Genomic DNA, 15,336 nt, shown 5'->3' with positions numbered 1-15,336 from the left:
GTTGAACTAATGCTCATTCAACTGTTTATTTTATGTTGTATAAGACTATGTTTTGTAATTTCTATACAATTTTATTCCCATTTTGTTATATGATATACAGAATGAACAAAAAAAATTACAATTTTCCAGCATATAAATGCAGATAACATATCTGAGGCCTATTTGCACAAGTTTTTCTTACACCCTGTTTTATTTAAAATCTGAAACACTATATTTCCAACGATATTTTTCCCAAATTCTAAATCTCTTAATTAATTAATTAAATAATATTACCATGTTTTTGATATCATTTTTGAATATTATTTGAAAATTATTTTTGGTTTTATCACATCCAAGGTAAAAATTCATTGTGTTCTTGTTTGTTAAAACATTTTACCGTGATTTTCAAACCAATTAAATGAAATTATAATGTTTTTCAAAGTTAGATAATTACTTTGTTTATTATTTAATTTTCACCGCAACAATTTTATATAAAATAAAAACCATTTTCACCAATCTAATTATAAAACGTATCTCTTAATGTCTGAAATATCGAAGAAAATGTTTCTTTTTGAATCATGTAAAATTTTTTATTTATAAACTCTAATGACCCTTTTGAACTCAAAAACTTTTAATCTTAAATTAATTAGCTTTGTAAAAAACAATTTTTTATAACTTCTAAAAATCTTTATTTGATTGGGAATCGTAAAATTTTAATAACCTAATAAATATTTCTTCTAAATTTTAATAATTTATGACTAATAGGGGAGGGTGTAGCGCCATGAATCATTAATGTGGTTTTTAAATCTGTATATAGTGCTTTTATTTCTACACACTATGTATTTGTTGAAAATTTAAATATTAAACAGCTATCGAAAAAAAACGTGTTCAATGGTGCGATATCATAATATACCATCGAACATATTCTAAGACTTTTATTTTAGGTACAACATCATACCCTATTATAATATTTATATGAAAAAACTTTCTCTTAAAAATGGCAGAGTAAAATGATTTTCTAGAATCGTTCGTTTTTCCAGAACCAGAACAAAAATAAAATTAAATTCTATAACTGTTATATACATTTTTATGTATAAAATTAAAATTTAAGACTGCGTTAAATGTTATATACAATTAAAAGTTTAAAACCTCTAATTTTTTGTAATAAAGTATGAAATAGTCACAATTGTATAACATTTTATTACTGCTATTAAGTAACACTGGAAAAACTGGTGTAGTTATACGTATTATATGTTGGAGCTACCAGATTATTCAGTACGTACCTATCATCGAATTTAAACAGCATGGTGGTCAAGGACCATCAGATGAGATGAAAATGATACTTAGAGAGATATCATTTTTTGGGACAAATTTTTGGAAATATTTTAATTGAAATTGATATATTTGAGTTGACTTTGTTCTTTTGAACTATTGTTTAAAATAACCTAATTATTTTACCATTTCACTTTTCGAAATAAATTGAGCCAGGTTTATTTGACCATTTATTTCCATAGTAATTATTTTTATGTTTAAATTATATGTCATGCCTTTTCCAAACTGAATCGATTTTGAAGATCATCTCCAATTGTTTAGTTTTTTCGGGTACAGAAGTCTTTAGCTAAAAACACCATTCGTTAAATTATCTTTCAAATGAAACCAAAAAATTTAAAATCGAATTATCCGTTTAGGCGCTACGCTGCCACAGACAGACACACACACATAGCTGTCAAACTTATAACATCAAATAAATAGACGAATTGTGTTGAACGGATTTCATTGTATGATCCATTCCAGTAACTGTATAATTAATATTTTCTATAACAGCATGAGAACAGGCATCCAACATCCTATGAGATGCCGCGTCGTGTTCCTGTATATTCCTATATGCACGTTTTGAATGTAACTTTTGTATGTATGTATGCATGTATGTGTTACTATGTCAAAGCAAATGAAAGATAACTTAACATTTATTTTCACACTGTTTCACGTGGTCCGTCTGTGTTTGGAAATTATATTTTAATGATATAATTTATTTCCTTTTGTGTGTGTTAAAAAGTTGGAATAAACTCTTGTTTTCTTTTTTTTTTTTTTAACATGTTCTTATTTTTTTTTTGTACGCTATCAATAATTTATTCGAATGGAAACAGTTATTAAAAATATTATAATTATCAGAAATCAAGCTTATAACATCATTGTATATCTTCGAATAGGGTATTCCACTTTTTTTGAAAAAGTACTTCAAAATGTTGATTTTACTAATAAAAAGCCACCAAAAATTTATTTCTGAAAAATACGCACGCTTTCTTGCCAAAAACTTAAAATTAAATTTTAAATCTTTTTTAAACTGTCAAAAACGCGTGCATCCATAATGGGTATCACTATACGAAATAACACACATAAGTTTGACAGATATATTCATAGACATCTGATTATAATAAATATAAATACTTATTATCTATTGATATATTATACTCAGCTGTCTACACTTAACTAACTTATGGTCTATGACTCATACCGATATGACATCACAGCAGGGCTTACCCGCGTTTTAGGCCACGTGATATATACAGTTTAAAAATTACGATTTTTAATTTTAATATTTTAAAAGAAAAATGTACTTTTATGACTCGAAATCAGAATATTTAATTATATTTTTACATAAATTTTAACTTTTATCAAATTTCATGATTTATTTTTGACTAACGATAATACCCTATTCTGAATGAAAATATGATATCACTGGATTGATACCATAAAATCGATGCAAATAAATTTACACTTTATATATAATATTTTAAAACCATATTTCATGTAAAATATAACTACTTCTTTACTTGTAAGCCAATTTAATTCTGATGTCTAGACTAATTGTGTTTTTTTTTTGTCAGAATTAAGATGAATACAAAATAAAATTTATATAAATGTTTATCGAACCAAATAACTAACAAAAATGATTATTATTTCCAGGTCAATTAGCACCATTGGAAGAATTAGAACCGGAATTTTTAGCACCACTTGAAAATCATACAGTGACCCAAGGACGTGATGTTTATTTCACGTGTGTTGTAAACCACTTATCATCATATAAGGTAGGTCAATCTTGAATCTTTTTTGTCTGTATCTTATTTTATCTTGAAACTTAGTATATAAGGTAATTTTGACCCAAAAATTTCAAAAATATGATTTATTTGACCGTGGGATTCGTAGTTTTCGAGAAAATCGCTTTTTATGTGTCGGTTTTACCGATTTCATGATTATTTTTTGTAGAGCTAACGGTAAAGTTTATTTCGAATCTAACTGTAGTTTTTACACTTTTATCATTTAGGCTCCTTAGATTTTACTCACAAATATATTTCGCCATGCTAAAATAGTTCGTTCAGATTGAATCTAGTTTTTGGGGTTGCTTTATTAATCAATTTTAATCCTAAAATGTAAGAGATAGCACATTAAATTAGGAAATTGGTTGAAAATATTCTTTCGAAAATTGTAAGATTTCGGAGGAAATACGACGAAATACGAAAAATATATCATTGTTGCATTGAATCGAAAGAAAAAAAAACGCAAGATACAGAAAAATGCTTAAGCAAAAGTTGTCCAAATGTTAAAATAATAAAATAATATTTGCAACTAATTTAACAGCACTTAGAATCGATATCCTAAGCCAATATTTATTTTCTAGTGATCAATTAATAAATTATTAATTTATAAAGAAATAAAAAGCACAAATTTTATTACAAATTTTATATTTTCCGGCATTGAAACTTTATGATACCTTCAAATATAATTTATATGAAACAAAATATTGAATCACGAAAACCATTGAATCTTGTTGAGTTGGATAAATGTTGTTTTGGATGACTTATTTACAAGAAACATAAAACAAATACTCACGTGTGCTGTTAAGTCTGTTGTTTGTTTAAATGTTTGTTGATATTATTTATATTCGATGGATATACTTCGATGGAAATTTTGGCAGATCGTTGCATTTTTAGCCAAGATTGTCATTTGTAACCCAAAATTCTCACTGTAAAAGAAAATCATTATAAAAGAAATTTGTATCCGTTTCCACACTACCATTGAGGTAGGATACATCAGCGCGTTTTTTTTTACGTGGTATCCCCTATAGGCCTAATCCACGATCTTTTCCTTCTATTTAAGTGCATCCGGTTACATTTAAACAGAAGAAAAAGATAAATAATCATCCAATTTGTCGTGACCGGAACATGACAAATTGGATAACATTATCGCAATTCCTAAAAAAAAAAATTCACAATCCCCAAATACTATCAGCCTAAATTTGACATCACTTAATATAATTACAGGACAGGTATTCCTAAAATATAAGAAAGAGATAAAACATAAATATCCCTGGAAAAAAATTCAATTATTTCAAAAAGAAAAGGGATAAATAAAAATTGCTTAATTTACAATAACCTTTATGCATAAATATTTCTGAAGGTCTATTTGAATTAACCATATCAACCTAGTTATAAGTAGACTTACCCCAGAATGAAACCAATCCAAAATATCACAGGCTATAACACAGGCGAAAAATCCATGTAATCAAGATCATTTTTTCCGTACATTATCTGTCTAGATATACCTAACTCACTTTAAGTGATGACTGCGCTTTTTTGCATGTCCCGTCTCACCGTCATCATGAGTTGATACATAATCCCCTATCGAGGCGCTTAGCTTTTAGACCGACATAACGAGAAAAAATTGATTTTTGACTACACAATTTGTCATAGTGTTATAACACATGCAACAAATCGAACGAGTTTTTCCTGAGAAACATCATACTAACCTTAGTTAGTCAACGTCGCTTCTCAGAATTTAGGGCAGACCGAATTTACAAATTTAAAATAATATATTTAAAAAAGAAAATAAAAAAAATTTAAAAAGAAAAATTAGGCAATTTTTCAACCCAGTTATAAGTTGACTTACCCCAGAATGAAACCAATCCAATATATCACAGGCTATAACACAGGCGAAAAATCCATGCAATCAAGATCATTTTTTCCGTACATTATCTGTCTAGATATACCTAACTCACTTTAAGTGATGACTGCGCTTTTTTGCATGTCCCGTCTCACCGTCATCATGAGTTGATACATAATCCCCTATCGAGGCGCTTAGCTTTTAGACAGACATAACGAGAAAAAATTGATTTTTGACTACACAATTTCTCATAGTGTTATAACACATGCAACAAATCGAACGAGTTTTTCCTGAGAAACATCATACTAACCTTAGTTAGTCAACGTCGCTTCTCAGGATATAGGGCAGACCGATTTTACAAATTTAAATTAATGAACTGATATTTAGAGTAAAATAAATTGAAAAAAACAAAAAATATCTCTGGGCATAAAAGTTAAAAATTGCTTAATTTGCAATAATATTTATGCATAAACAATTAAAGAAAGTTCTAGGATAGGATATGATAAAAAAAGGTAATTCTAGGATAGGATATGAATTTTACAAGTCACAAACACAGAATTATACGAATGACATTGTCGGAGATGAAAAAGCATAAATATCTCTGGAAAAAAATTCAATTATTTTAAAAAGAAAAGAAATAAATAAAAATTGCTTAATTTACAATAACCTTTATGCATAAATATTTCTGAAGGTCCATTTGAATTAACCATATCAACCTAGTTATAAGTAGACTTACCCCAGAATGAAACCAATCCAAAATATCACAGGCTATAACACAGGCGAAAAATCCATGTAATCAAGATCATTTTTTCCGTACATTATCTGTCTAGATATACCTAACTCACTTTAAGTGATGACTGCGCTTTTTTGCATGTCCCGTCTCACCGTCATCATGAGTTGATACATAATCCCCTATCGAGGCGCTTAGCTTTTAGACAGACATAACGAGAAAAAATTGATTTTTGACTACACAATTTGTCATAGTGTTATAACACATGCAACAAATCGAACGAGTTTTTCCTGAGAAACATCATACTAACCTTAGTTAGTCAACGTCGCTTCTCAGAATTTAGGGCAGACCGAATTTACAAATTTAAAATAATATATTTAAAAAAGAAAATAAAAAAAATTTAAAAAGAAAAATTAGGCAATTTTTCAACCCAGTTATAAGTTGACTTACCCCAGAATGAAACCAATCCAATATATCACAGGCTATAACACAGGCGAAAAATCCATGCAATCAAGATCATTTTTTCCGTACATTATCTGTCTAGATATACCTAACTCACTTTAAGTGATGACTGCGCTTTTTTGCATGTCCCGTCTCACCGTCATCATGAGTTGATACATAATCCCCTATCGAGGCGCTTAGCTTTTAGACAGACATAACGAGAAAAAATTGATTTTTGACTACACAATTTCTCATAGTGTTATAACACATGCAACAAATCGAACGAGTTTTTCCTGAGAAACATCATACTAACCTTAGTTAGTCAACGTCGCTTCTCAGGATATAGGGCAGACCGATTTTACAAATTTAAATTAATGAACTGATATTTAGAGTAAAATAAATTGAAAAAAACAAAAAATATCTCTGGGCATAAAAGTTAAAAATTGCTTAATTTGCAATAATATTTATGCATAAACAATTAAAGAAAGTTCTAGGATAGGATATGATAAAAAAAGGTAATTCTAGGATAGGATATGAATTTTACAAGTCACAAACACAGAATTATACGAATGACATTGTCGGAGATGAAAAAGCATAAATATCTCTGGAAAAAAATTCAATTATTTTAAAAAGAAAAGAAATAAATAAAAATTGCTTAATTTACAATAACCTTTATGCATAAATATTTCTGAAGGTCCATTTGAATTAACCATATCAACCTAGTTATAAGTAGACTTACCCCAGAATGAAACCAATCCAAAATATCACAGGCTATAACACAGGCGAAAAATCCATGTAATCAAGATCATTTTTTCCGTACATTATCTGTCTAGATATACCTAACTCACTTTAAGTGATGACTGCGCTTTTTTGCATGTCCCGTCTCACCGTCATCATGAGTTGATACATAATCCCCTATCGAGGCGCTTAGCTTTTAGACAGACATAACGAGAAAAAATTGATTTTTGACTACACAATTTGTCATAGTGTTATAACACATGCAACAAATCGAACGAGTTTTTCCTGAGAAACATCATACTAACCTTAGTTAGTCAACGTCGCTTCTCAGAATTTAGGGCAGACCGAATTTACAAATTTAAAATAATATATTTAAAAAAGAAAATAAAAAAAATTTAAAAAGAAAAATTAGGCAATTTTTCAACCCAGTTATAAGTTGACTTACCCCAGAATGAAACCAATCCAATATATCACAGGCTATAACACAGGCGAAAAATCCATGCAATCAAGATCATTTTTTCCGTACATTATCTGTCTAGATATACCTAACTCACTTTAAGTGATGACTGCGCTTTTTTGCATGTCCCGTCTCACCGTCATCATGAGTTGATACATAATCCCCTATCGAGGCGCTTAGCTTTTAGACAGACATAACGAGAAAAAATTGATTTTTGACTACACAATTTCTCATAGTGTTATAACACATGCAACAAATCGAACGAGTTTTTCCTGAGAAACATCATACTAACCTTAGTTAGTCAACGTCGCTTCTCAGGATATAGGGCAGACCGATTTTACAAATTTAAATTAATGAACTGATATTTAGAGTAAAATAAATTGAAAAAAACAAAAAATATCTCTGGGCATAAAAGTTAAAAATTGCTTAATTTGCAATAATATTTATGCATAAACAATTAAAGAAAGTTCTAGGATAGGATATGATAAAAAAAGGTAATTCTAGGATAGGATATGAATTTTACAAGTCACAAACACAGAATTATACGAATGACATTGTCGGAGATGAAAAAGCATAAATATCTCTGGAAAAAAATTCAATTATTTTAAAAAGAAAAGAAATAAATAAAAATTGCTTAATTTACAATAACCTTTATGCATAAATATTTCTGAAGGTCCATTTGAATTAACCATATCAACCTAGTTATAAGTAGACTTACCCCAGAATGAAACCAATCCAAAATATCACAGGCTATAACACAGGCGAAAAATCCATGTAATCAAGATCATTTTTTCCGTACATTATCTGTCTAGATATACCTAACTCACTTTAAGTGATGACTGCGCTTTTTTGCATGTCCCGTCTCACCGTCATCATGAGTTGATACATAATCCCCTATCGAGGCGCTTAGCTTTTAGACAGACATAACGAGAAAAAATTGATTTTTGACTACACAATTTGTCATAGTGTTATAACACATGCAACAAATCGAACGAGTTTTTCCTGAGAAACATCATACTAACCTTAGTTAGTCAACGTCGCTTCTCAGAATTTAGGGCAGACCGAATTTACAAATTTAAAATAATATATTTAAAAAAGAAAATAAAAAAAAATTTTAAAAGAAAAATTAGGCAATTTTTCAACCCAGTTATAAGTTGACTTACCCCAGAATGAAACCAATCCAATATATCACAGGCTATAACACAGGCGAAAAATCCATGCAATCAAGATCATTTTTTCCGTACATTATCTGTCTAGATATACCTAACTCACTTTAAGTGATGACTGCGCTTTTTTGCATGTCCCGTCTCACCGTCATCATGAGTTGATACATAATCCCCTATCGAGGCGCTTAGCTTTTAGACAGACATAACGAGAAAAAATTGATTTTTGACTACACAATTTCTCATAGTGTTATAACACATGCAACAAATCGAACGAGTTTTTCCTGAGAAACATCATACTAACCTTAGTTAGTCAACGTCGCTTCTCAGGATATAGGGCAGACCGATTTTACAAATTTAAATTAATGAACTGATATTTAGAGTAAAATAAATTGAAAAAAACAAAAAATATCTCTGGGCATAAAAGTTAAAAATTGCTTAATTTGCAATAATATTTATGCATAAACAATTAAAGATGGCTCATTTAATCTTAATTTACCTTTATTAACATAAACTTACTTAGAAACAAACCCGAAAATGAAATTTAAGATTTGGAATTCAAATGAAGGGAATAGATAAATGTCAAATAAATAAGCTATTCATGGTGAATAGTAAAACACACACTCAAATTAATTATATTACTAAGAATAAATTATCACATGAGATTTAGAAAATAAAAATAAAAATTTTACTTACCTGGATTTTGAACTCCATACCTGTGTAAGAGGAGTAGGACTCGCTATACTCTCTGCCACACGACTTGATGCTTGTTACAATTTAAACGGCCATAATCGGTGATAAAACTGGACCAACCTAATGAATAAATATATTTTAGTGATAAATAATTAAAATAATTAAAAATAATTTTATTATTAGTGTATGTACAAATATCAGCCAATTGATTCTCTGTAGGTATATGTTCAATTTTTAAATTATCTTTTTTTAATTCTGATCGAATGAAATGGTATTTAATGCCAATGTGTTTACTTCTTTTACTTTCCCAATTCTTAACTTATTGAATACTTGATTGATTATCCTCAAAAATTACTGGTTTAACGATAATATTAAAACATTCATTTTACAAACCGCAGCTAGCTAATGCAACTTAATATTCTGTTTTTTAGATTTTCAAAATATATTATTTCCAAATAATTGAAGGGCGTACATGCGTCAACGATAATAGAAGAGAAACAAAAAACAATATGGTAATGCGATAGTTTAAATGATTTTCTATGATTTAAGACAAGAAAAATAACCTGTTATCGAATTATTTTCATTGAATTTTAAGTTTAAAAAATTGACTAAAAGTAAGATTTAATATGGGACTAAATGGAAAATATAAATACGATATTATTCTAAAATTATATCGATACCAATACTTTTTTTTACAAGCTTTTACCAGGTAATAATTATTTAAACTTTTAATAGAATTTCAAAAAAATTTCTATTAATTTAAAATTCTTTAAAATTTACATACTGTTTCCCTATGAACGCACGTAGCAAAACAGGTTCACGCATGTACGTGAACTTAAATAACATTTCATTCGATCAGAATTTAAAAAAAAATTGATTATATACCTTCAAAAAATGAACTGGCTGATATTTGTACCAAAGGTTTATCAAATCAAAAATTTCACAAATTTGCTAAGCCCATAGGAATATGTTTTGTTTGAATTGAGCGGAGTGTTGAAATCAATTGAATACAAATTTAGTTTTATTTATTATTTTGATAGAATTTTTTTCGATATTTAGTAACGGATTGTAGAGTTATTTAGTTATTCATTTAAGGACGTACATTCATGAGACTTGTAAGTAGACAAATAAAAATAATTATGATGATAAAAAAGTTTAAATGATTTAAGAAAGAAAAAATATACAATTATATAAATTAATCGAAACGTAATTAATGTTAAATTTTAAATTCAAAAAGTGACAAAAATTAATCTTTAACATAGGTTTAAATGGAAAATATAAATCGATATTTCTCAAAAATTATATCGATAACTATACTTGAAACTTTTATCAGTTAGTAATTATTAAAAATTTTAATAAAATTTCAAAAAAAAAATTTCAAAATTATTTCAAATTTAAATACTGTTTCCATATAAACGCACATAGCAAAACAGGTTGATGAATGAACGTCTTTAAATAAAAATTATAATTATTAATATTAAAACTGTGTGTTTATTAGTAAACTCTACATCTAAAATAACACTAACGTCAAAAAATTTTATCGAACCATAGTACATATTCATTTTGTTATATTTATTATAAATAAATTTTGTATAAATGAGATTGAATCTCTTGAGAATAAACGCAAGCTCGAAAAATTTTGAAATCAAATAAAAATACTTGTAGTCAATCACTAATAATAAAACAACTAATTCTAGAATGTGATTTCAATTGGAAAAAATAAACAAATGATTCAAACATAATTTTTTTTAATTAATATTAAAAGTTTTGTGTAAAAAATTATTTGGACAAAATGTGAAACAAATTAAATATAATATAGAATTTTACAATGTACAAAAAAAGAATTAGAAAAATGTAAATTAAAACAAAAACTTACTCAGAAACAAATTCGAAAATGAAATTTGACGTTTGGAAGTCAAATGAAGGTGAAACACAAAGCACAAATGTAACCAACTGTCCACTATGAACGATGAAACACTACTGACCTAATGAATAATTTTGATTGACCACACCCGAAAAAAGCGCGGAAATTTAACACGCATTTAAATTAATGAAATTAATTTGAATAAATCAGAACATGAAATGTAGAGAAAAAATTTAAAATTTTTATTTGCCCGAGCTTTGAACCATGGACATTCGATCTACGAGTCGCACCCGCTTAACACCGAGCTGCGACACCTCTTATATGATGAAACAATATCAAGAGACATTATCGGTGATAAAGCTGTAGAAACCTAATGAAAAACTTTGAGTGACTAAAACACCTGTGGGATTGTTACACAAACTTAAATTAATAACGTAGGGAAAAAAAATTTCTTTACCTTAGTGGGTTTCGAACCCACGATCTTAGTACTAAGAGTCGAACTCGCTCACCACATCGCCATATGAGCCGATATATATACATACAATTTAAACAGCCAATATCAGTGAGAAAATTATATTAACCTAATGAATACATAAATTTAACTTATTCCAAAATAAATGCGTATTCAAATTAATTTAATTGATTTGCAAAAAATCATATTAATAAATTCATTAAAAAAAAAATTAAAGTTTATACTTATCCGGGATTTGAGTGAGATTCCTTCTAAACCGAAACACACTAAGTCATTCGGATACAGTGTAGTAATAACTATTCATGGACCCTATTTGTTAAGAATTTTTGGCTTCTATTATAAAATTTTCTTTTTATTTATTTATTTATTTATTCTATTGCAAATATCTGGTTTTTCCTCGGCTCTACTACATTTATGTTGTAGTTAGTATCTCTTATACGAAAAGTTTTTTTTACAGATTTCACATGATTAATGTTTTTTTTTTTCTATTGTAAATGATTAACATAATGATTATCATTAAAAATTTTCGATATCTGGAGTAATTTTCAAAATATCGAAAATTGAAAATTTTGTTTAATTATTCAGCTTTCGGTATTTCGATAACCAAGACAAATACCGAAAAATTTCGTATTTCATTTTCAAAGTTGAAAATAAAGAACAAATAATTTCAACCACGAATCTCAACTTGATATTACTATGGGCCATTTTAGGAACCGGACTCTCTTAGGTCAAGGAAAATCCCAAATCGTTTGAAATATGTTCTAAATCGATATTAATGTATTATTTATGTATTTTTATTTATTCATATTCCAAAGTATTTTTCTTATTTTAAATACACAGTTCGTTAAAAACTTTTCCTTCATTCAATTTTTTTTTTCTTGATACAATTAGAAAGAAAACCAATTATTTGTACTTCCTTAAAAGTGATGACTTTCTCCAGATTACATACCTACACTAAGATCAAAGTAATCAAAAACAATATACAAGAAAAAAAACTCAATTTTCAATTACTATTATTAAAATTATTATGATACAAAGAAATATAATCACAGTTTGAATTTGATTTTATAAATTCTTATTAAAATGGCGACATTGTAATACTGTATAGCAATGGACTTGGATAGCAGAAAACTAAAGCTACCCATAGACTGTCAAAAATTATCACTTTTGACCAGTAAATGAACAAGTAAACACACGATGCCAGAAGTTTTTGGTTCATAAAGGACCCCGTACGCTTAGATAGGAAAATACATTTTTGTGAAACTCTTTAATCATATAATAAGGTATGTGTAGCTTTGATCACCCGTTGCTCGGAAACAACTCGTTAAAAAAGTTTGTGGACGTGAGAGCTCTTAATCAGAACTATCCGAAGAACATTTTGGGTCGGTGTGGAAAGCCATTTTCTTATCAAGCTGTTATTGTACTAAAAATAAGAAAATAAATTTTTCTCTGAATTATTCATACTCCGAAGATAAAAACGAGCTACGCCCGTCTATGGTCTCCTGAAGTGTAAATAATTTCGCTGTTCTTTCAAGAAGATCGATATAAGATGAATGAATACACATTTAATTATTATAAACAATACAATTAGAATAGTTTGCTACATTAACTTGGCTGATTCCAACTCGAAAAATAGCAGTACTTAATGAAAATTTAAGAGTTGATGGTTTTTTCATGGGTGCTATTGTCAGAACTGGACCAAATTGTAAAGACTACACGGGAAGTACCAGCTTTCAAACAGAAAAAGGATCTGAGGTAACAAACATAAAAAAAAATACAGTCGAATTGAGAACCTCCACCTTTTTTGTTCGAAGTCGGTTAAATATTACAAAATGGGTTTAACACTTAAAATTGGTTTTATTTTCATATGAAATCCTAACTAACAATTCCTGTAAAATTCCTTTAATTTGTTTCATAACTATCAATTATTAACAATGACTCATTTATAAAATTTTTTTTTCCCATGAATATCATTTATTTTCTTGAATAACCATGTTATTTCCCTTTTCAATTTTCCCATTTTTCCTTGTATTCCATTCTATTCAAACAGTTATTTAGGTATACAACAACTTTTTTTTTGTCACTTTATTTATTTATTTATTTTCTAAGAACGTACAAAAAAACTGAAGGATTTGTCCTCTTATTGTGCAATCCTGAAAAAAAATAATATAATGGACAATAATAGAAATATGATTTTTCTATGAAAAATATGATTTGGATAATAATGGAATTGTGACGAGAGAAAGAAAAAATTTATTATGTTCATTTGATCTTAAATGAAATATATTACACCGAGAGTCAGCGATAGATTTCATTTGTAAGAAAACATAGATTAACTTCGTGATTTTATAGCTCTAACACAGAATTCTCAAAAAAAGTATCACAAAAAAACACCCGAGAAAAGTTATTCCTTTTAAGAAATCCGTTGTTTTCAGAATCATTTTTCTAAGAATATTCAGTCTTGAGGGTATAAGAGAATGATTTATTCCCAATCATTAATCCTTGAACAAATTTAATTTCTGGTTCTCACATCCATAGACTGTTAAATCAGCGGCTTTCTCGACAATTTTGTCTTCTTCTATCTGAACACCTGATCAGTGATAGAGAAGAAGATTTTTTCTTCCCTCCACGAAGTTTTCCACCTCCGTCGAGCAGAAAAATAGTATACACACTACAGGAGGAAGTAAAAAAATGCCTCAGATCTCATGTGTGCCTCACAATGAAAATGAGACATCTTGAGACCTGCGAGTCTTGTTAAATAAGTCTTGTTCTTGTCGAGTTAGGCCTTGGTCTTGCAGAGTTGGGCCTTGGTCTTGATCTTAATTCATATACATAGGGGTAAGACCAATATCTTGTCAAAGTGGTATTTTATATGGGTCTTGATCCTGGTTTTAAAAAATTTGCCAAAAACCAACACCAAGACGGCAAGATCGAGACTCATTTTCCTCAAAATTAAACATGAACCAAATTTGCTCGTTCATTGACACTGTACGACCTTCTTAACTCCGATTGTCAAGCATGAACGGTATGCGATACCTAAATATTTATATGAAAATGTTACACTTAATTTATGTTTGGATAAAATTCATCACTGACTCCTGGATTACATGTCTTGTATTATATTTCAATCATGTTGTGTATGAGGGTTGAAATAATTTTTTTTTATTCTCCAGAGGTGTCGATCCATTTTGAATGTAGGCATATTGATGATGATGGTAGACGGTTCTATTTACCTGTGATTTACAAAATAAATATATCAATTGATAGATAATTTTTTCTATTCAATATCGTTATTGTTGATTGATTTTCCAAATATATTACCTTGACCTTCATTTATTGTTGAGAAATAATTCAATCAGAACAGGAGTGATTAAAAAATGTAATGAAAATGTAATTCAGAATTGTCGAGTTTACTTGAATATGTAACAAATAACCAAAAAATATAATTTGTTACTGAACTTTGGAGAATTTAATGTTGAAATTAGTCAGGACTCGGGAGAGACTACAAGATTTCGGGAGTCTACCGATCAAATTTGGAGAGATGGCAAACCTATGAATCCTAGTTGAAGTCTGTGATCAGAGTTCTAGTTCAAATCGGCTTTAATTCCTCGATAACTCAACATTTGAATGTAAAAATTTGTTTCAATTGCTACCGTAGTATTTAGCCAGTCAGCTCTTAACATCATTGGAAATTTAAACTACTGTGTTTAGTTTGATTTCTCGGATTTAATTTATTTGCCACTTAAAGCAATATTAGTCGCCCTATTAGCTCAGTTGGTTAAGGCGTAACCAATTCCGTAAAATTAATTTAATTAATGGTTGTGATGTGCTAGTGTAGTGCATGGTATTAGCATGAAG

At 28.6% G+C, this 15,336-nt stretch overlaps 1 protein-coding gene across 1 annotated transcript in view; it reads left to right on the top strand.

Annotated features, from left to right (window-relative positions):
• LOC123294231 (lachesin-like) overlaps positions 1-15,336 on the top strand; it is a 206,450-nt gene that overhangs the window by 62,002 nt on the left and 129,112 nt on the right. Inside the window, exon 2 of the mRNA XM_044875347.1 lies at positions 2,947-3,068. Coding sequence (XP_044731282.1) covers positions 2,947-3,068 — 122 coding nt within the window. The remainder of the gene's footprint in view (positions 1-2,946; positions 3,069-15,336) is intronic.

Source organism: Chrysoperla carnea, chromosome 2, assembly GCF_905475395.1.
Source record: "Chrysoperla carnea chromosome 2, inChrCarn1.1, whole genome shotgun sequence".
NCBI classification, from domain to species: Eukaryota; Metazoa; Arthropoda; class Insecta; order Neuroptera; family Chrysopidae; genus Chrysoperla; species Chrysoperla carnea.
This window is presented reverse-complemented; position numbering and strand designations above follow the sequence as displayed.